This window comes from Neltuma alba, unplaced genomic scaffold (assembly GCF_004799145.2).
Source record: "Neltuma alba isolate B1F8T4 unplaced genomic scaffold, ASM479914v2 tig00011960_pilon, whole genome shotgun sequence".
Taxonomy (NCBI): Eukaryota; Viridiplantae; Streptophyta; class Magnoliopsida; order Fabales; family Fabaceae; genus Neltuma; species Neltuma alba.
In genome coordinates, this window is record NW_021636538.1 from 240,948 (window position 1) to 261,020 (window position 20,073).

At 35.7% G+C, this 20,073-nt stretch overlaps 2 protein-coding genes and 2 pseudogenes across 2 annotated transcripts; 1 reads left to right on the forward strand and 3 right to left on the reverse strand.

Annotated features, from left to right (window-relative positions):
- Window positions 1-713: 713 nt before the first annotated feature.
- LOC114719966 (phosphatidylinositol 4-kinase gamma 1) lies at window positions 714-4,264 on the forward strand. Its single transcript, XM_028905548.1, has 3 exons — window positions 714-854; window positions 1,215-1,319; window positions 2,180-4,264. Exon 3 carries the CDS (start codon window positions 2,301-2,303, stop codon window positions 3,861-3,863), a length of 1,563 nt encoding a protein of 520 aa, XP_028761381.1. The 5' UTR covers window positions 714-854; window positions 1,215-1,319; window positions 2,180-2,300; the 3' UTR covers window positions 3,864-4,264.
- Window positions 4,265-6,294: 2,030 nt separating this feature from the next.
- Window positions 6,295-6,888, reverse strand: LOC114719978 (zinc finger protein KNUCKLES-like). The gene has a single exon (XM_028905561.1). It carries the CDS (start codon window positions 6,886-6,888, stop codon window positions 6,295-6,297), a length of 594 nt encoding a protein of 197 aa, XP_028761394.1.
- A 3,723-nt stretch (window positions 6,889-10,611) lies between these two features.
- On the reverse strand, window positions 10,612-14,024 carry LOC114719979 (70 kDa peptidyl-prolyl isomerase-like; annotated as a pseudogene).
- A 3,273-nt stretch (window positions 14,025-17,297) lies between these two features.
- LOC114719953 (WAT1-related protein At5g07050-like) lies at window positions 17,298-19,341 on the reverse strand (annotated as a pseudogene).
- Window positions 19,342-20,073: the final 732 nt, after the last annotated feature.

Below are 20,073 nucleotides of genomic sequence, written 5' to 3' on the forward strand. Positions count from 1 at the left end.
TGAATTTTATGAGGAAAAAAAAAACTTTCCGGTCTTTAATATAATACCCATTTAACTATTTAATTAGATTAAGAAAATAAGGTAAGTTAGTTAATTATAAGAAATGTGACATATTTTTTCTAAAATACCATAATCATCTTTCTTAATACCCACTATTCCTCTTCTATTTGATTATGGTTGAAGGAGTATCCATAGGAGTAATTTAGAGAAAATTGATAAATATGAGAAATGGGTCTTATATTTAATACTAAAAACAACTCAACAATTAGGTCTTATATTAAGGACCAGAGGAGTACTACATTTTTAATATTCTTAATATAAGAATTAGTTTGACTTTTAATTCGGTCTTAAATATAATATTCTAATTTATTTTGTTTTTCATATTTATTTATTTATTAAGGTAATTCTTTTAGTAGTAGTACATGTTAAATATTTTATCAAATGACACTTGATTAATTTTTTTTAACCAATTTAAATTAATCAACTAATTATCACGTGAAAAGAAGTTGAACTGTTGAAGTGAAGGTGCATGGACCGAGGATGAAAAGGTGGGCCCAGGTGGCCACGTAGTCTGTCAGTCACGAAATTCAGGCATCGGTTTGAACGTCACATGGTGCGCGAAGGGGAACCCCAAATTAGGGAAATTTGCAAAAATAGTAACGCCCAAGGCAGAGGAGAAGAAAAGCATGGGGGAAGGGAGGCATAAGAGGAGAGCGGAGGATAGCTTAATAAGGCAGGGTGTGTGAGAGTGGCGGTGGAATCCTTCTTCCATTTGCTCCCGTCTCTGTTTCTTTCTCTCTCGCGCTCCCTTTGCTTCTCCATCGCTTCCCCTGAATGCCTCACCAGTGTTCAGGGTACCTTTCTCCCTCTTCTCTTCACTCGTTCGTCTATATGCATTACATATGTATCATCTGTTCTTCATTCTGGGCATTCCAGAATTTATTCATGTTCGTTTTTAAGTTTTGGCTTTGCACTTGATTTATTATATTATCCGCATTTATTACGGATGCCCTGTCATGCACGTCAATTTTCATCTCTGCCATTCATCAATGAATGCATTTCAGATCTCGTGATGTTGATATAATTCTTGTTATCTGGGCGTTCTTGCATGTGTCTCCTGTCTTATATACAGGGTTGCTTTGTTCTCACTGCTTTGTTCTCCCTCTTCTTTGAAACTTGACCGCTTCCTCTTTTCTACTTGACAAATCGTGCAGGTTATGAGGGATTCAAGAAAAATGTGAACAAAATAGCCTGCGTTTCTGTTCGGCATCCAACGTTTAAGCCCTCATCTTGAATGCACCCCTTTCGAGCAATATTCAGTAAGGATTGCATCGCATTTTTATTGATCTGTCAATCTGTTATATTCATGTATACATACATATATATGTTCTTGTATGATATTAAGGGATGACAAATAAAATGATGATCATGCAGGTTATTGAAATGACATCAAAATAACAAATGTGTTATTTGAGTGGTAACTAACAGGGTATAACATAATACGATTTTGAAGGATAATTGTTCGAACAAATGATTTTCACTGAAAGCTTAAATTGTGGTGATAAATGTCTCATCAGAGTTTTATCTAGCTTATCATAATGTATTCACTCATATGTTCAACTGATAAGCTAAGCTGCCATAACAAACATATGCTTAGCATCGACTCCATTTATTCAAAATTGAAGATATTGAAAATCAAAGATATCGCGAAGTGTTGATTTCGTTTTTACATGGCTTCATTTGATCAAGTTATCGTTCCTCAACAAATTAAAATTGAACTATTTGGATAATAAATGATTTAATTGGGTTTAATTGCCGCTACAGTCTTACCCAGCAAAGTCTGTGGGAAGCAATAAATTGTCATAATTGCTTATAAGTTTTCTTTCTCTCATTTCTCGCACTTTCAATTAATGGCAACGAATGTTTATTTCTTTTTTTTTTTTCTTTTTTTTTTTTGGTGAAGAACGAATGTTTATTTCTTAGCCTTCATTACAACCATGAAATTGCTGAAGACATTAATTTTTTATAACCTGATGTGTCGAAGATTTTGGACCTGACATTTGTACGCTTTATGGGGGCCTGGTTTATCTTGTAATATGAGTTGGCTCCCTTGTCCATTTTATCATATCTTGCCACTTCTATTATATCTCAATCACGTACATTAATTCTTCATATACAGCATTTCCAGGAAACTCTTATTTTGAAGTTGCCGATGTCGTCGCCTTCAGAAAACTAATTTTTCGGGGATCTTTAATAGAAGAATCGCATTTGGATGCGCCGCCGCTGCCACTCTCATCTGGATGAGATTCTCCACAATGGCTGTAGCCATAGATCAACATCATGGGTTTAAGCCAATTAGCCGATGCAAACTCCAATCCTATGGTCACATTGATCAGAAACTTCTAGAACTTGACCAAACAAGTCATAACCACTCCTCCAAACAATCAATTGAATCCAACAACAATTTTCCCCGCAGTTTCTCCACTCCATGCCTACCTTTAACCCCTTCAGCAGGGGAAGAGCTTGCTTCTTATCCCAAGATTGAGATAGTTGGTGGCAGCGGAGCTCCTCTAGTACATGCTCTAGTTGTAGAAGTTGCCATAGCTATGGCCTCTGGCTCTCATCCTATTCCAGTCTCAAAAGGGTTAGGTGGTGCGTATGTTTTCCGGAGCCAAAATGGCAAGGACATAGCCGTGGCTAAGCCAGCAGACGAGGAGCCTTTAGCCTTCAACAATCCAAAAGGCTTGAGGGGTCGATTGTTTGGCCAACCGGGGTTGAAACATTCCATTCGGGTTGGTGAAACTGGGATACGTGAATTAGCTGCTTGTTTCCTTGACCATGCAAGCTTTGCTGGAGTGCCTCCCACTGCTCTAGTCAAGTTCTCTCATGCTGCCTTCTATTTTACTGATGCTGCGGCCGCGGTCCCATCAGCAATACCTTGTAAAATCGCTTCCCTCCAACGCTTTGTTGATCATGATTTTGACGCGGCAGAGTTGGGGCCTTCTTTTTTCTCTGTTGCTTCTGTTCACAAGATCGGGATCTTAGACATTAGGCTTTTAAATCTTGACAGACATGCAGGAAATATGCTTGTGAAGAAGAAACAAGGTCACCATAGTTATAATGCTTGTGGAGTTGCCGAGCTTGTTCCTATAGACCATGGCCTTTGCCTTCCTGAGTGGCTTGATGATCCATATTTCGAGTGGCTTCATTGGCCACAAGCCTCCGTTGCTTTTTCTGAGTCTGAGCTTGATTACATATCCAAACTCGACCCATTTAAAGATGCTGAGCTTCTTAGAACTAAGCTTCCTTCTCTGAGGGAATGTGCTATAAGGGTTCTTGTTGTTTGCACCATTTTCTTGAAGCAAGCTGCCGCTGCGGGCATCTGTATTGGTGATATTGGTCAAATGATGACTCGACAGTTCTGTGGGGGAGAAGAAATGCCTAGTAAACTGGAAGATATTTGCTCCCGAGCCAAGGCGATCATCCGTCGTGGTTCCAACGTGGAGAAGATGAAAGAAGAAACTGAACAAGGGTCTAACATGTTTCAACCAGACAATCCAACTCTAAACGGATTGAACAAGGGCTTGGGAATGCCAGGTTTTCCACTTGCAGGATCATTGGCTGGCTCGTGTGAGGAGGCTGATAATCGAAACAAAACCTTGGATGCTGGAAAGATCGATGATGGTGAGAGTGAAACAAAGGGGGTTCTTACAAAGAGTGTTAGTATGTCTTCATGGAACCAGAATTGCGAAACAGGGGTCATTTCATTCGGAGAAATGAACCAAGGCGAATGGGGAATGTTTCTGGAAACTTTTGAGCAGCTTTTGCTGGGAGTGTTTGACGATAATAAGTGCGGGAATTGAAGCAAAAGTTGGAACCTTGTGCAAGCTATGGATGTTAGGAATCTTCAATATATATATATATATATATATATATATATAGAGTCAAAATCCAGAGTTTACTAATAATTGTATATTTATATGCCAAAAAAAAAAAAAACACCTTAGAAGTAGGCAATTGTAGATGTCTATAAAGGTGAAGTCATATTTTACGAGGATGGAACAGTGATTGGGAAGCGATTCAATCCTTTTCATTCTGCCAGGTATATTTCGTTGTTGTTTTCCTTTTTTTTTTTTTTCCTTCTTTCATCCCTTTCTTGTGTTAAATTTAGTTGTAAACTATGACCCAGGTGGGTTCCTATCCTTTGTGATGTAAAATTACAAGGTATATAAATTGTATTGTATTAGGATGCATGTGCATGTTACTTTCATTGTTCAACTTTAAAATAAACTAAATTTGGATTTAACCAAAAAAAATTTCTTTTAGTTAAATTTGAATCTTCACTAGAAAATGACTTCCATAAAAGATATCTATATAGTGCCCAAAAAAAAAAAAAGGACTTCAGAATTCTGCTATGCTGTGTAAGCCTGTAGAAGCTTTGTCTAGCAGACAAATTAATGCTCCTTCGTTTTCTTATATTTCCGCAGTTCATTAAACATGTTAGTTAGCGTCATCAAATAGCATCTGTTCATGCTTTGTTTGGTGATGCAACTTAAAAAAAAAAAAAGGGGACGACAAAGTTGTAAATAAATAGTACCTTCTCTCTTAAACGCAAGATCCATATCAAAACAAGCGATTGACGATGCTATGTAAGAAGGGGGAAAAAAGGGCGGGAAGATGATTCCATCGTTATCCCTCTTTTTTTACTTTCTCTTCGCTTCTCATTTTACATGATTAAGTTTAAATGGTTCGAATTCGATATTTTATAAATTAAAATATCAATCAAATAATAAACTAAATATGTTAAACTTTGATCCCCCTCTTTTATATATGCAATGGAGAGATGATTATTATTAAAACGTTTTATAAAGTGAACGTTTTTTTATTTCTCCCCCATAGCCATCATTACATGTTTAAAACTATTCACATCAAATTTTAAAATATTAAATTTAATATTAATATATTTTAGAAATGAATTTATAGAATATTGAATTTGAAATAAGAGGAGGGGAGGAATTGAAAAGGAAAAAAGGTTTTAAAAAAAAAATTCTAAAAAGTGTGAAGGGATGCAGCGGTTCTAGAAGATTATAGAAGTTGTGGGTCCCATATAAGTTCTGGAGGTCCGGCTTAAAATATAAGTTCAATTTATTAGTCGCATAGAAAAATTAAAGAGGAGAGTTAAATGAGAATTAACTCATTAAATATGTCATCAAAAAATTATACCATTTTCTAAACGTAAAAAAAAAAAAATTCTTTTAGTGAAAGAGAGAAACATCAAAGCTAAACAATAACCTTTTATTTGAAGATTGATTCCGGATTGAATTGACAAAAAAAGGACAGAGGAACATCCGAAAAAAAGAAAAACATTTACGTATATATTTGATGTAAAAAATATACTATTGTTACTGTTAATGTGTGCATAGGTGTATTGAATGAGTACACTGTTTCCGCTTAAAAGCATTATAAAACATATTGTATTAAAAAATCGACAATGAACGAAAATCATGGTACAAAATTAACGGATTTAATTTAAAAGTAAAATCTACGAAAATTTATCATCGTGCTCATTAAAAACCACAAGAGTGTGATAGAATATGAATAGAGGGTAAGTTTTTAAATAATTTTTTCAGTTTATTCCATTTTTGGAACCAAAACAATACCCAATTGACTTTGAAGATGCAATTGAATTCTTTACTTAATACAATTAGTAGGGTTTAAATCATTCTCCATAAATTGAGTGGAGCAACATTATTCCAAAAATACCCTTAATATTATTAGTAAGAAATTATCTGTTGGTTTCTACACTTTGACAGTCTGACACTGACACATTCATCATTATCAATGTAGCACAAATGGGAGTTAAGTTAGCGTTGACCTGTCTTCTTCAAGTTGATTCATCGCTTCGCAGTGTTAAGGTTCAATATCAGACACATGATCCAGCATATACATCTAGAGCGAGGTTTCTTTCAAAATCTCTAATCAAATAAAATTGAAACATTTAGATTGAACAATCCTTTTGACCTATCGGCCATTCGTCCAGTTCCCAGGAAAACACAGAAATCTTTCAGACAGAAGAGACGAGAAAACAAAAACAGTGACAGTGAAAAGAAGGATATTTTATTTCGATGCAAAGCACCAAGATCCATATAGACACACTCCTAAGAAAATTCTAAAACAAGGAGGACAAACATTAGTAACGATGGACACTAAAACATAACATGACTGAAGAAACTAGCTATATGATCATTTGGATCCTGGGCGGGAGTCACGAGAGCGGGCAGGACTAGTTCTTCATCAGAGTTTGAGGGACAAGTCGAGACCTGATGAGGAGGATACAGCAGGCTTCTTTCCCTCAACATTTCGATTCCCAGAAGTGTTCATCACATAGGGTAAACTAGGTTTGGGTTGGCCTTGATGATATTGAGTCCAATAAGGCACATGACAGTGACTCTGATGGTGATGAAAATGAGGGTTGAAGGCTGAAGAAGAAGCACGAGAGGGTAATATGGGAAGATTATTGTTAGTGATAATGGAGGAACAGGGACACAAATGAGGGTGTCCAAAAGTACTGAGCTCCTTCTCCATCCTCCAGATAACTCTCTCTCTCCTGTGTGCATTCTGGTGACCTCCCAGAGCCTGCGAGCTTTTGAACTTCTTCATGCAGTACCTGCACTTAAACTCCTTCCTCCTTCCTTCTGGTCTCTGATGATTGCCAAAACCACCAGAAGGTTTCGACACCTTCAAAGGTTTCGACATGTCGGCGTTGTTGCCGAGTCTCAGAGACAGAAAATGTTCCTCAGTTTCATGTTCTTCCCGGTCCGCCGGCTCCTCAAGCCTGCGCTTCATCTTTCTGTCCTCAACACCTCCCACATTCGTTATCTCTGACATTATTCTCCTTCTTTCTGACTGACTTGATATGTTTGTGCCAGACAAAGACAAGTTGTGTGGCTTTCTGAGAGAAGAAGAGGGGGTATTTATATAGCAGAGAATACGAAATAAGAGGAAAAAATTTAAATGTAAGCTAATGATTAGAGGGAGTCCAGGTTACAACTGTAACCCTTTGGAGGATAATTTTTTTATTATTATTCTTTTGTAACTTACATGGACTTTATGCAACTGGATTTTCTTTCTTTCTTGGAATTTATTGCCCAGGATTCTGGTTTCCTTATGACTCATTCTGCATTTATCATTCTCTTGATTATTCATCTGCACTACTACAGCCGCAAATATTTCATTAAACTAAAACTAGTTAAGGTTTATGTTGTTTGAAGATTTTGAATTGGATCTCGCTTTTATTCTACATTCTGAGCATACAATATAGCATGCTGCGGCTTGCGTTTTTCTTTGCAGTTGTAGTCCCCCCCCCCTCCCTTCATATGCTGCGGCTTGGCCATATAAAGTATAAATTCTGAAGGACCAGATTGTTCTCATCACATATGCACACACATATATATAAAATTAATTGTAACCTTAAAGCCACCATGAAAATTACCATTTTAACGCAAGTTATATATATAAAGGATAGTCACGTTTGTTTTTAACTCTGGCTGTAAACAGTGGTTTAAACCCTGTAAGCATCAAAACTCATGTCAACCCTGGTTTCACTTGGGTTAGCTATGACAAGTCCATTCATATTAGCATACCATATAAAAGCAATAACCCATCATTTGTCTTGAAGAAATAAATAGATAACTTTTTTCTAATTATGTCTAGTCCCAGGAAGTTAATTATATGCCCTTTTCAGGCGATCAATAATTTTCTGCCTTGATGGCCCCCAAAAAAATTATATATATAATAATGCCTTTATGATAAATAAGAAGTTGGCCTGAGTCTAATAAAAAAGATTAGCCCCTCACAACGTAACAAATCAAAATTTTAATTTTAATACTCAACTACTAAGTTTACTAAGTTTCGAGGACTCAATAGGGTTGAATATGCTTTTAAGTTTAAAAAATTACTTGCAAATCGTTCATCAATAAATTCTCTGTATATTAATAATGGGACTTAAACTCATAGGCAGGTTATGAGATTAATGTTCATTAATTAATTGAATAAAGCTTTGTTAATGATAATTAATGCTAGTAAATATGGGTTACAGGCTACTCATTTATTACTTTTAGAATATTTTTCTAAAGATTATTAATTATTTCTTTAATTTTCTTTTGTTATTGTTATATTAATAATAACAAGGAAGTAGGCTTTACCATGGGCACAGGAATCTATGTACAGAAATTAAATTTGGAAAAAGGTCAACAATTTTTTTTTGGCCATTAAGGTCAACAAAATTTAAAATTCCCTATGTATTAAGTCAAAATCATAAAACATTATGAGTCAGAATCATGCATGTAACGTTGGCCCAAAAAAACAAAACCGCAAAAGAATCATTATAAGAGTTTTCTGGCCGTAGGCAAAAAAGGGGGGAGTTTTCTACCCAAGGGTCGAAATTTCACGGTGGCACGGCTCATAAAACACCTTAAATGCTCCCGGGTTGGGTTGGGGGAACATCCACGTCCGAGCGGTTGCCTTTGCGGATCCAAAATAAAAATCTATTTTAATTATTACTTATAATAATTTCTCACATATCAAAAAATTATTAAATACATAAAATCTTTTACTTTTACCCTTCTTAAATAACTAATGTATTTTTTTATCCATTCACTCTCTTTTCACCTTTACACTTGTCTTCTTTAATTAATAGGAACTGAATTAAAAATAAAGTATTAAAAAGAGTACAAGTGACAAATAAAAAAGGTCCAAATACTCTCGTACTAATGATAATTAAAAAGGACCAGAGTGGTATACATGTATGCATCTATATAATTTAGAAAACTTCTACAGAAAAAAAATACTTCATCCGATCCTACATATAAGCTTCAAATAACCGAATCACATTTAGCAAAACTAGCAATTAAAATTAGTTAAAAATAATAAATGGGTCAAAAATAGATTTTTTTTTTTCAAATTTGCCCTTATTTATTAAGAGAGTAAATGAGAGGCAATAAATAAAAAATAATAATAAAAGAGAATATGTAGAGGTAATATTAATGTGTGTGTGTGTGTGTGAGAGTACTAAATACAGTCAACTAAGGCCAAAATAGGGGGGAAAAAAAAGTAAAAATGCTTATACAAACTTAAAAATGAAGTTTATATTTTGGACCAGGCCTATCTCCAAAAAGTGAAGTTTATATATAAGATCGGAGGGAGTATAATTTAAACATTAAGCAGTAATTATTGTTATACTAATTATTAGCATAAATATATGAAGAATAAAAGGAGGAATGTATAGATTAATGCGTTTATTTATATATTATTATTAAAATATAAAATTATTTTTCATTTCAATTTCAAATATATAAAACTCTGGGGTCCTGATTTATTTTAGAAATCGAAAGTGTTGAGAGGAATGTTAACATGAAAAATTAATACTCTAATTAAAGTATTAAAACTGCATCAAATGATCGAATTCTTAATTTTTGTGCATTACTTATAGCTTATGGGAATATGATTAACTCTACTTATGATAGTCATTATTATCAACAACATATAAAATTTTGGAAATTTAACTGCATAACTTTATTTACCACCCAAAAAAAGCGGAGATACACAGCCCAAATCCCAACTAAGCGCATGCATGCACGCTTCATTAATTTAAAGGGGAAAGAAATCATGCAGGAAAAATACTCTCTCTCGGTCTCTCTCTCTCTCTCCCCCCCCCCCAAAAAAAAGACTCCCGTATAGAAATAATCAAAATTCCATTAAATTTAATACTCCTCCAGTCTTAAATGTAAGACCCTTATACACACTAGTATAAGGGTCTTACATTTAGGACCGGAGGAGTACTTATTGTTGGCCAAAAAAAAACCTAATACTTATGATATTGTTGATTGAAGCCATTGAAACGGAGTGCAATATCAGATTACACACATTATGCATTTATGCATGACCTGGATGGGGAATTATTGCAGAATCTGGAGGTGCAGTACTCCTCTAGTCCTTAATATAGGACTCAATTTTTAAGTTGGTTTTAGTCCTAAATATGAGACCCATTTCTCATATTTATCAATTTTCTCTAAATTATCCCTATAGATACTCCTTCAACCATAATCAAATAGAACAGGATGGGGTATTAAAAAGATGATTCTGGTGTTTTAGAAAAAATATGTCACTTTTCTTATACTTAACTAACTTACCTAACTTCCTTAATCTAATCAAATTGATTAAATACGTCTTATATTAAGGACAGGAAGAGTAATTTATATTCCAAGCACTTGGAGAAAGGAATCTCGTCCTCCCTCCAATTCCAGGTTTTTTAATCTCTCCCAGAGTTTCCAAAGCATATTCTTTGATTCCAAGAAAGTTCCTTACCATCCGACTCCATCAAATAATTTGATATTGGCGATTTTACAGTATCAATCCCGGATAATATAACTTTTACGCCTCTAGCTTTAAATTTTCAGGACTGCTGTTCTATCATTCTACTTGGGTTGTCCATTCCCAGTTCCAAATAACAGAGGCTTCTAATCTAGTGTCGTACAAAAAAGAATGGTGAGTCGAGACTAGCCCGGTTTGTTTCTCCCTTTTGTGACAAGCCGGTTTGTCTAATCATGATTGTTTATGAAAGAATACTATACAATACAGTGGTATATAACTATATGTTGTTTATAATCAAATGGGGAATAACGGTACAATACTAGTTTATTTCCTAATTAACTAGCCCATCCTTGAAAGCATTGTACTGAAAATGTCAGCTTCATATCTACTGTATTCCTTTTGCTTAAGTTTCAGCTCCCTGTACTCAATTCTCATGTCTCTGATAACAAGCCAAACCAACATCTATTTCAACCTGATGCCTTGCAGGAGCAACTGTGAAAGAGGCAAAGAGATAGAGAGAATATAAGGGATATGTTACCTGTTGTTTGGATCAATAGTGAGGGCTCTTTTAATGTCAGCCTCAGCTTTCTCCAAGTTGATGTTTTCAGGTATGCCTGGCATCTTCTATACAGTGCCTTTACATTTAATGGATCTTGTTCCAGAACCTGTTCAATTATGCAATTCAGGCTTGATTTGAAGACTATAAGAGAGAGAAGAAGAGAGTAGGACAGTTAATACCTTAGTGCAGAGTTTTGAGGCTTCAGTATACTCCCCCAATTTAAGTTTACAAGCAGCGTTGTTCAAATAACAAGATATCCGTAAGGCATTGGCTTGACGTTTCTCATCATCACTGAATGAGTGATCAAACTCTATGCATTTTACAGCCTGCATTTATGGTGAAGAAATTTTGTTTGCTTAAAAAAACTCCCAGGCAGATCGATCAGTTCATGAAAAATTCTCTAATAGTTGATAGATAGTATGCCTTTTCATATTTGTTGCATGCACGCCTGAACTTTTCAGCCTTGAACAATAAATTTCCGTCATGTTTCTTCCTCTCACAAGCTTCTATTTTCTCCTGAGTGTCCATTTTCCAAAATGGCTTCTCCTGTATACATTAGAATGATTTTCCAAAATGATTTCCACCCTCAGTTTACATCGTTTAAAGCCAAAGAAAACGACAATATATTTGAAAGCCTTAAATATTCACTCACAGATTGTGACTACTGGATGATGGTACAAGTTGATAGCACATATATCTATAGAAGTTATATGCTTGTGGAATGCTGAATGTGTGTGTATGGTTTCTGTTTTTTGAAGAACCACAAGTAGTTATAAATAGTAGAAGCGAACCTTGATGAAATCAACCAATTCGACCTCATAATAAAGGACTTTATTAGCTGGAGTGGAGGGAAACTTATTTCTATCGGACAAATATTCGGCGGTGACAGCCACAGTGGCTTGCTCTCCTTTTCTCATTGTCATGATTGCTCTTTCTAGCCCCTCAGGTGCTTGTTCTAGAAATATACAAGAAAAAACTGTTGACACATTTGAGGAAAAGAAAAAAGGAAAGGAGAACTAATACATTGTTCCCCAGCATCATATGCAAGAGTAAGACCGGATACCTTCCTGAGTTGTGAACTCAAAAGGTTCTTCCTCTGATCCTTTCCTCTCAATAATTGTTCCATCTTCTAGTTTACTCGTATATATTACTGTGAGGGCATAGATTATCGACCATTAACTTCTAATCACAAGGCTTTTGTTTGCAAATGCAGAGATAATACATTACCTTTCACTTGTGATCCTTCATTGGGACGCTCAAACCCCTCTCCAGCTTTCTCAATCTTCTTAAGTATGTTCTTATCTCCCGTGACATCGACTACAGTTTTCCACGATACCAGCTCTAGTCTGAGACTTGTTAAATTAGAATCTGGTCGGGCACTGCCATTCGTTTCACTGGTTCTACTTGAATTTTGTATCACGCCATCTGGAAAGGAATGTCTGAATCACCAAACAACATGTGAAAGAAGGAAAGATGAAGTAGAACAAAGTTGACTTACAAGAGAATCTTAGACTGAGCTCTGCTTCCTCCCCCTTTCTCATAGTTTTCAATGCTATGCTCATGGCAGGACAAAGATAGCCTGACCAAAACACACATATTTTATGATTTCACATATGGATAAATTTCGCAAACCAAATAGTGAGGCTGCATGTTGAACTTACCATCACTTATATTAAACTCTACACCTTCATTAGACTCATGAGCAAGCATTCCATTCTCTAGCTGTGCTTCATATTTCACTGTAAGTAAGAAGTATGAGCAGATAATAAGGAAGGGTTAATGAGTGAAGTCTTATGTATATACTGTATCAATATTGAAGAAAGCTGCCATTTTTATTACCAAAGACCTCGTCAGCGTCTCTAGGAGTCTCCCATCCGTCTCCCTCCCTGAGTATCTTTTTCAGGATTCCTCCATCACCAGTCAAGTCCCTGATGGTAATCCAAGACAGCATCTCAATCTCAAAGATGAGAGTCGCATTAGGAGGAACCAACGGCGGAGAACCTTTCTCCCCATATGCCAATTTTGGTGGTATTTTGAAGACTGCTCTCTCCCCCTTTTTCATGGTGGCAACTCCTTCATCCCAACCTTTGATAACTTCACCTGCAAGCAAAGAACTTGCTCACATATGACACCATGATTTGAATGCCAACCTTGTTAGCGTCACTAATTGTACGTAGTTGGTAATGAATATTGAATAGTGTGGTTAATGCTATAATTTTGATAAGTATAATTGATATATATATTAATATATGTATAATTGACAGATTAGATGTTTTCCTTATATTTAGTTGTACGTAAGTGCTGATTATCTTTATTTACTATGACATTTATTAGATTTCAAAAGTGACCTTAATAGATTCATTTTATTCATTTGAAACATTCAAATTCTCACAGGACTTAACACCCCCCCCCCAAAAAAAAAATTTACCCACAGTTAAGCTTTCTTTTCTGAAATAGTTATTGTTCATCTTATGCATGTTTTAAAAACAACAAGAGTCTGATTACTGTAGTTGACCCCTAAAAAAAAAAAGTTCCTGATTATTGTAAATATCATTCACTATAGACATCATGAAACCGTGGTCTAATTTTGAGAAAGAAAGTTTCTGAAATGTACCATATCAAGTTTTTTCTTTTTAAACACAGTCCTTGATTAGATTGTCATGTAAGAAAAAGAAAGAAAACAATAAGCGTGCGCAAGAATGCAAACGTTGCATTCAAAACAGAAAAGCAAAAGGGAGGCATGAGTGGGCAACAAGTGAAAGTAACAGAGCACTTACATTGGCCTAAGTTGAAGCGAAATGGGGTCCCTTTGTCGTGACTTGATTCAAGGGATGCTCCATTCAGAACCTGACCTCTGAAATGAACTGAACGCCAAGCAAAAGAAGAAAGAACTCAGAGTTTAACGACTGGTAGATGCTCTGAGTATTCAGGTGCGTACCTTGCACTTGGTCCCCAGGAGATGGGGTTTGCCAAGAGAGTCCTGTTTTGAGGATGCGTTTTGTGAGGCCCTCGTTTCCGATTTGAGTCTCAGGCAATTCTGTCTGTTCGAAATTCACTTCGTTTTGGGAAGACAGTGCCATTGATATGTCAAAAATATGACAGAGTCCGTTCCCGAGTCTCAAGTAGAGCGGATAAGCCGTTGTTGGTTTCCCTCCTTTTAAACCTTTCAGTTAAAGATATTTCCTTTTCTGTCCCATGCTACTTCCCCCGTCTTTCACTGGCCCAATAAGCCCTGTCTGGGCCATGGTGGGCCTACTAAAAGCATGCCTTCTCTGTATCAAATTGGGCCCTGCCTTCTTAGCCCAGAAACTCTGCCTTGGGGTCAAAGTCAAACAATGAGGGTCTGGTGTCGATACAGGACATGCATGCCAGTTGGCAATTGCTATATTTCGAAATTTCGATTAATTTGAGATATTAGTCAATTTCATAATTAGGACGATTCCCCCTAGAATAGAATCATGCCTTTTTATTGATTTGTTTCCCATTATCCGCTTTTTTATTCTAAAATTAAGTGTTAAGTAATTAATTTAGAGAAATTAAGCAAACTAATTATGTTAGTTATTTATGTTTTCTTTTTAAAATATCTTTTAAATCATTTATAAAAGAAACAGTCGCCATATATAAAATCTTCCTTCATTATTTATAAGAGAAAATAATTTAAAAAATTATATTTAGAATTAGAGTAGATTTTTAACGAACTCATATATCTAAGACAAATAAGAATATTATAAAACCACAGAGTAATCTCATGGATAATGTGGTCATCATAAACGTGGGTATAAAGCATAAAGGGCTTTTGTTGTAGCTCCCTGTTGCTATCACTTTGGATGCAGATTGGTCAGTTTGGAATATAATATTTAAGATTTGGTGAAAGTGAGAGAGCGATCAGAGAATAATGGATATAGTGGTATCACGCAACTAGAACAAAATAGGGTGTTAACTCGATTTCCACTTCAATGCCACTGTTAGGAATCGATATCTATTTATATACATATCTATGCCTACAGAATACAGTAGCTAGGAGGGTAATCAAGCTGCATCATATTGTTTGATTTGATAAATCCCTTCCTAGCAAAGATTACTTATCTAATGAGTGTTTAGATAAAAACCAAACCATAGTTTTAAAAGTAATTTTACAGTATAAAAAGTAAATATGTGAAGAGATTTGTCTCCATTCATAAAAAATACTTTTTAAAAGTACTTTTGTTTAATACCAAACACCCCTCTATTCTTATTATCGGCCTAATCATAGTTCTTTTTCTATTAGTTAGTAAAAATTGAGAGAGGAATGTTTGCATCATTATATCAAGTTTCAACTATTGAGATTTATCATATAAAGATGTTATTATAATATTAAATATTAGATAGTAAAAATAGATTAAAAAATTATGTGGTTAGAATTTGATGTTAGTAGTTTACAACTGCAATTTTTTATTATATTTAATATTATAGTAATTTTAAATCTCAACTATTGAAAGTTAATCCAGTGATAAAGACATTAAGTGGATTAAGTGGAGAAGGAAATTAATAAAGACATTCCTATTCTTTAAAGCTAGATTCATGCTGTTCTTGTCCCAGCACCATAAATGCGATAACTTTTAATTTTTCTAACTATCCTCACATATTTGACGCCAAGGTACTCACATATATGCAGGGATGTGACTGGTAAGGGTACACCTCTATAAATATATATATATATATATATATATGTGAAAAAATTATCATGCAGCTTCTTCTAAATAATTTAATTATTTAAAAGTCTTACAATAAATAAATAGTATGAACATGTTATTTCACACATCAAAACTTATCACTGTATACCGCTACTATGTATTTGTTATGAAAATTTTAATTATTAAATTGCTTATGAGGGATCGGATAATAATTTTTCCTGTTTATAAACACATTAGCTGGCGCAATGAAACAGAATATGCCAAAACTTGGTCATCACTTTATTTTTTGGTCACTTCCCATTGTTGCTTTCTCATCAGCTTTACTCTAGCTCATATCAATACTATGGAGGTATTTGAAACTAATAGTTTTAAAAATAATTTTATGATATATAAAATAAGTATATAAGAAGAGTTTTATTTCGAATTGTATTAAGATTCTTGGTTCAACCAAACACGCCTACATGTTGCGATCTAGCCAGAGATTCTGCTTTATCATTTTCCACTGGTGATTACGACAACAATAATAATAGGGGTAGTGAAATGTAAGTGTAAACATGAGGGATGCATATTTTTTAAAAAAAAATTAATTACATAATGTTACCTTTTCAATCAAATTATATTATGTGGATTTTTAAAAAAAAAAAATATGTGCTCTTAAAATGATTAAAATAAATGAGAATATACGTGGAAGTGCATCGTGTGGGGAAAGAGGCCTGCAAATGAAAGTGCAAGGCAGTTGTGTAATAGAACAGAGTTGCATGCATGCATCACTTGGAAGCTGTGGAGTGACGTAATTATACATATTCCATCCAATGCACGCATAACATATATAACGTCATTAATTGTGTGATTTTAATTAGAAATATTTTTTTTTAATTATGTAATTTGCATGCAAGATATCTTTGGCTAGAAAAATGTCAGGTTTTTTTTATTCAATAAATAAGAGAAGTCAATTTTGATATATATATATATATATATATATATATTACACATGCATCGGAAATTTATCCAAAAGAAAAGGAAAAAAATCTATTGGATCCAACTGAGTTGCGACTTTTTAAAGGTTTTCCTTGTATGTTGTGAGTTGGTTCTGTAATATACATTAAATCTATTTTTTTTGTTCATTTTTATTGCATAAACATCATTAATAAAAAATGAAAATCCAATATTTGAACTTTGTAAATGTAAAAAATAGATTTAAAGAGTTACCCTCAATCCCAAAGTTGATATACTATTCAACATAACCAAATACAAAAGATAAAATGACCATGGCAAAGAATAATGAGAAGGAATGCGAGTGCGAAGAGGCACCCCCTCCCCAACAAAAAAAAAGAGAGAGAGAGAGGTTAAATTATTAAAATAATGTAAAGTAGTGCAATCATGGTAAAGAGAAAAAGCATGATACGCAGGATTACAATAACTTTAATTAGTGGGTTTTAGCATATATAATATAAATGGAGATGATATTTAAAAAGAACACAATAATTTCTCATGGGATATTAATATTGAAGACATTGTTCTTAAAAAATCAAATATAATTACAGTAACATTGTGAAGAGTGGAAGAGGCATCCAAGCATAAAATAGAAGGGAGAATTCTTTTACTTCACATCTATTCACAGAATTGAAGTCAACTTCCTGAACGTTACATCGAGCTTGTTGATCAATTCAGGAGCGTAAATGCCACATTAGCAATTAGCACAAGAAGACAAGACGGCAATTTCATTTGCAGTGCAGAGAATCCAAACGCGAATCATTAAACCCCACGCATTGTCTGAAAACGGATTCCCTTCTTTCATATTATTCCCTTCTTCTTCTCCCAGATTTGATCCCTTAATCAGAAATTCGTAAACTAAACGTGTTTTCCTTCAACAGTACTTAACTCAGAAATAGCTTTAATAATATATCCAATACTCTGTTATTAATTAAATGTCAGAACAGCAAAAATTGAAGGTGCAAAAAAGGTCCCCTGAAATCTCTCTCTCTCTGCCCCTCACGCATGCGAAGCACCCTCTGCTATTCTCTTTACTGTCTCGTCTCTGCTCCTTTAAGCTTTGGGAACACTAATAGCTATAACCACAGGGCCTTCAACCTTTTGCATTTCAACAGGGTTTGCTTCAATATCTTCCTTCACTTGTGCCATCCTTCCATTTTCTGAACATCCTTTTATTGCCTCTGAGATTGTCTCTGCCTCTTCTTTCTCCTTGTTCTCCTTGTACTTTCCCCACAGAACCGAGTACAGACCCACTACGATCAGCACAGCCCCTATCACTCTGCAATTCACGACTCAAATTAATTAACAATCAGTAGTTGCGGTAACTAGGGATAATAGATTGGGGGAAAAAAGTTAAGGGTATAGAATTTACCCTCCAAAGTAGATATTTCGGCCAGGATGAAAGAGCCCATGATAGCTACAATGATCATCATCAAAGGGCTGAAAGCAGTCACGAAAACGGGCCCTCTTCTCTGCATCACAACCCCCTGAACGTAATAGGCAATGCCTGACGATACTATACCCTGTTTCACCATATTTGAACACATATTGATGGGATTCTTGTTTCCTGGGAAAAACAGAGAGAGAGAGATATCAAGGCTTACCGCATAGGCCGCGGCTAGCAGATTCATGTCCCACCCAATTCTCCAAACAGAGGGATTATGTTCCATCACAAACGTGACCGCAATTGATTGCAGTGTACCCATGAAACACACCAGTGATGTGAGGGATAGCTGAGCCGGGTATGTCCTTAACGTCACTGCCTGAAGGATGAAGAAAGAAGACCAGGCAAGGGTCGCAATTATGAGCAGAATAGAACCCTTAAACCAGTCTTTTCCCCCAGAATCAGTGGCCGTAGAAGGAGTATAGTCTCTGGGGTGACGCATGTAATGAGACCAGAAAAAGTTTATGACTTGGCCCTTGTACAGTGTCATTAACATAGCCCCCGTAACTGTGACTATCGTCCCAATCACCTTCGCCTGACATCGTACTTTTCTGAAGTCTACCTTCTCCATCCTGGCAACCAAACAACACTACACCATTTGAGATCGAACCAGAAGAGAAACAAAAACAGAATAGTTTCGACAACTGTCGTATTTGTTGTACCTGCAGATAACTGCCATGAGAAATGTCAGTGCGGGGAGCATGTTGCTTATAGCACATGAATAGGTTGGGGTAGTTAACTTCAAGCCCGCGTAGTACAGATTTTGATCAATCACAGGCCTGTAAAAGCAGAGGAGCGGATAATAAGCAGCAGAATAGTTGATGGGGTTGTATTCCACGCAGGAGATGAAGTTGAAGGAATAGGGAACTAAATACTAACCCAAGAAGTCCGAGAACGAGAATTTGCATGAAAACGAGGAATGTGATCTTGGGCCTCACTTTCCTGAGAGAGAGAGAGACAAGGAAGAAAGAGGGAAGAAATAAGCAATGAGAAGGGAAGGAATATGAGCATGGTGAATCGAGAAAGAAGTGAGTACCTCTCAAGAACAAGAGCGAAGGGAGCAACGGCGGCGGTGGCGAAGGCGTGCCGGTAAACGACAAGAACATAGTGACTCATACCTCGGTTGAGGGAAACCTTGGTGATGATGTTCATGCCGGCATACCCGAATTGAAGAGAAATCATGGCTATGTACGGCCTACACTTCTCAATAACACTCACACAACATCCCTTCCCTTCCATTTCTCTTCACTTTTGAACACTATCGATTACTTAAAAAATCACAGATTTGAGGAGGAGCAAGCGTGTTACTGTCTCCCAAATGAAAAGCCTAGCCCCTCCCTCCTATTTATAAGCCTCTCTGGTGAGGTGAGCTGATGGCTAACTGAGTCTCTTGAAGCAACCCTTCCCCAATCTCACGCTTTGAAAATACCTCACACGTGCGTGGGAATGCACAACATCGACATCAAGTCAGTTACTGGCTTCATCAAAATATTGTCTGGCCAATTCTGCCGAAGCCAATCTGACCATATGATCCAACTCGATCATACGACTTGTTGCACGAAATAAGCACTTGGATCTTTCCGAAGATTCTAATTTGTTGGGCGTGCATGAGCATGTTATTAATTATAATAAATGGATTCCACGATGCAACAAGAGAGTGGATCATTTGGGGTGGATTTCACTTAGTTTAATTTGGCTGGTTAATCTTAGATTTGATGATACCCGCCAAAACAACCCAGGGCTTGATGATCAGCTGAATGTGTTGCGTTGTGGAGATTTGATTGGTGAAACAGAGCTAATTATGGATAAATTAATACGTCACTTTGATTATTGGTGCCACTATTTTAATTACTGTGGCACTTTAGTTCATATATCCATAAAGAATCTGTCATTATGTGTATTCCATATATCATTATTCTGCATTGTGTTGGTGGGTAGTGGGAACACAAACTAGAGTTATTTGTTTATTTATTTATATACTGTATTGCCACGGACGGCGTTTAGGAAGTGATATATTTTGAGAACATGTATAG

What these genes read in the sequence shown, in the direction of transcription:
- LOC114719966 (XM_028905548.1), top strand. Translation starts at nt 2,301, where the DNA reads ATGAGATTCTCCACAATGGCTGTAGCCATAGATCAACATCATGGGTTT.
- LOC114719978 (XM_028905561.1), bottom strand. Translation starts at nt 6,888, where the DNA reads ATGTCAGAGATAACGAATGTGGGAGGTGTTGAGGACAGAAAGATGAAG.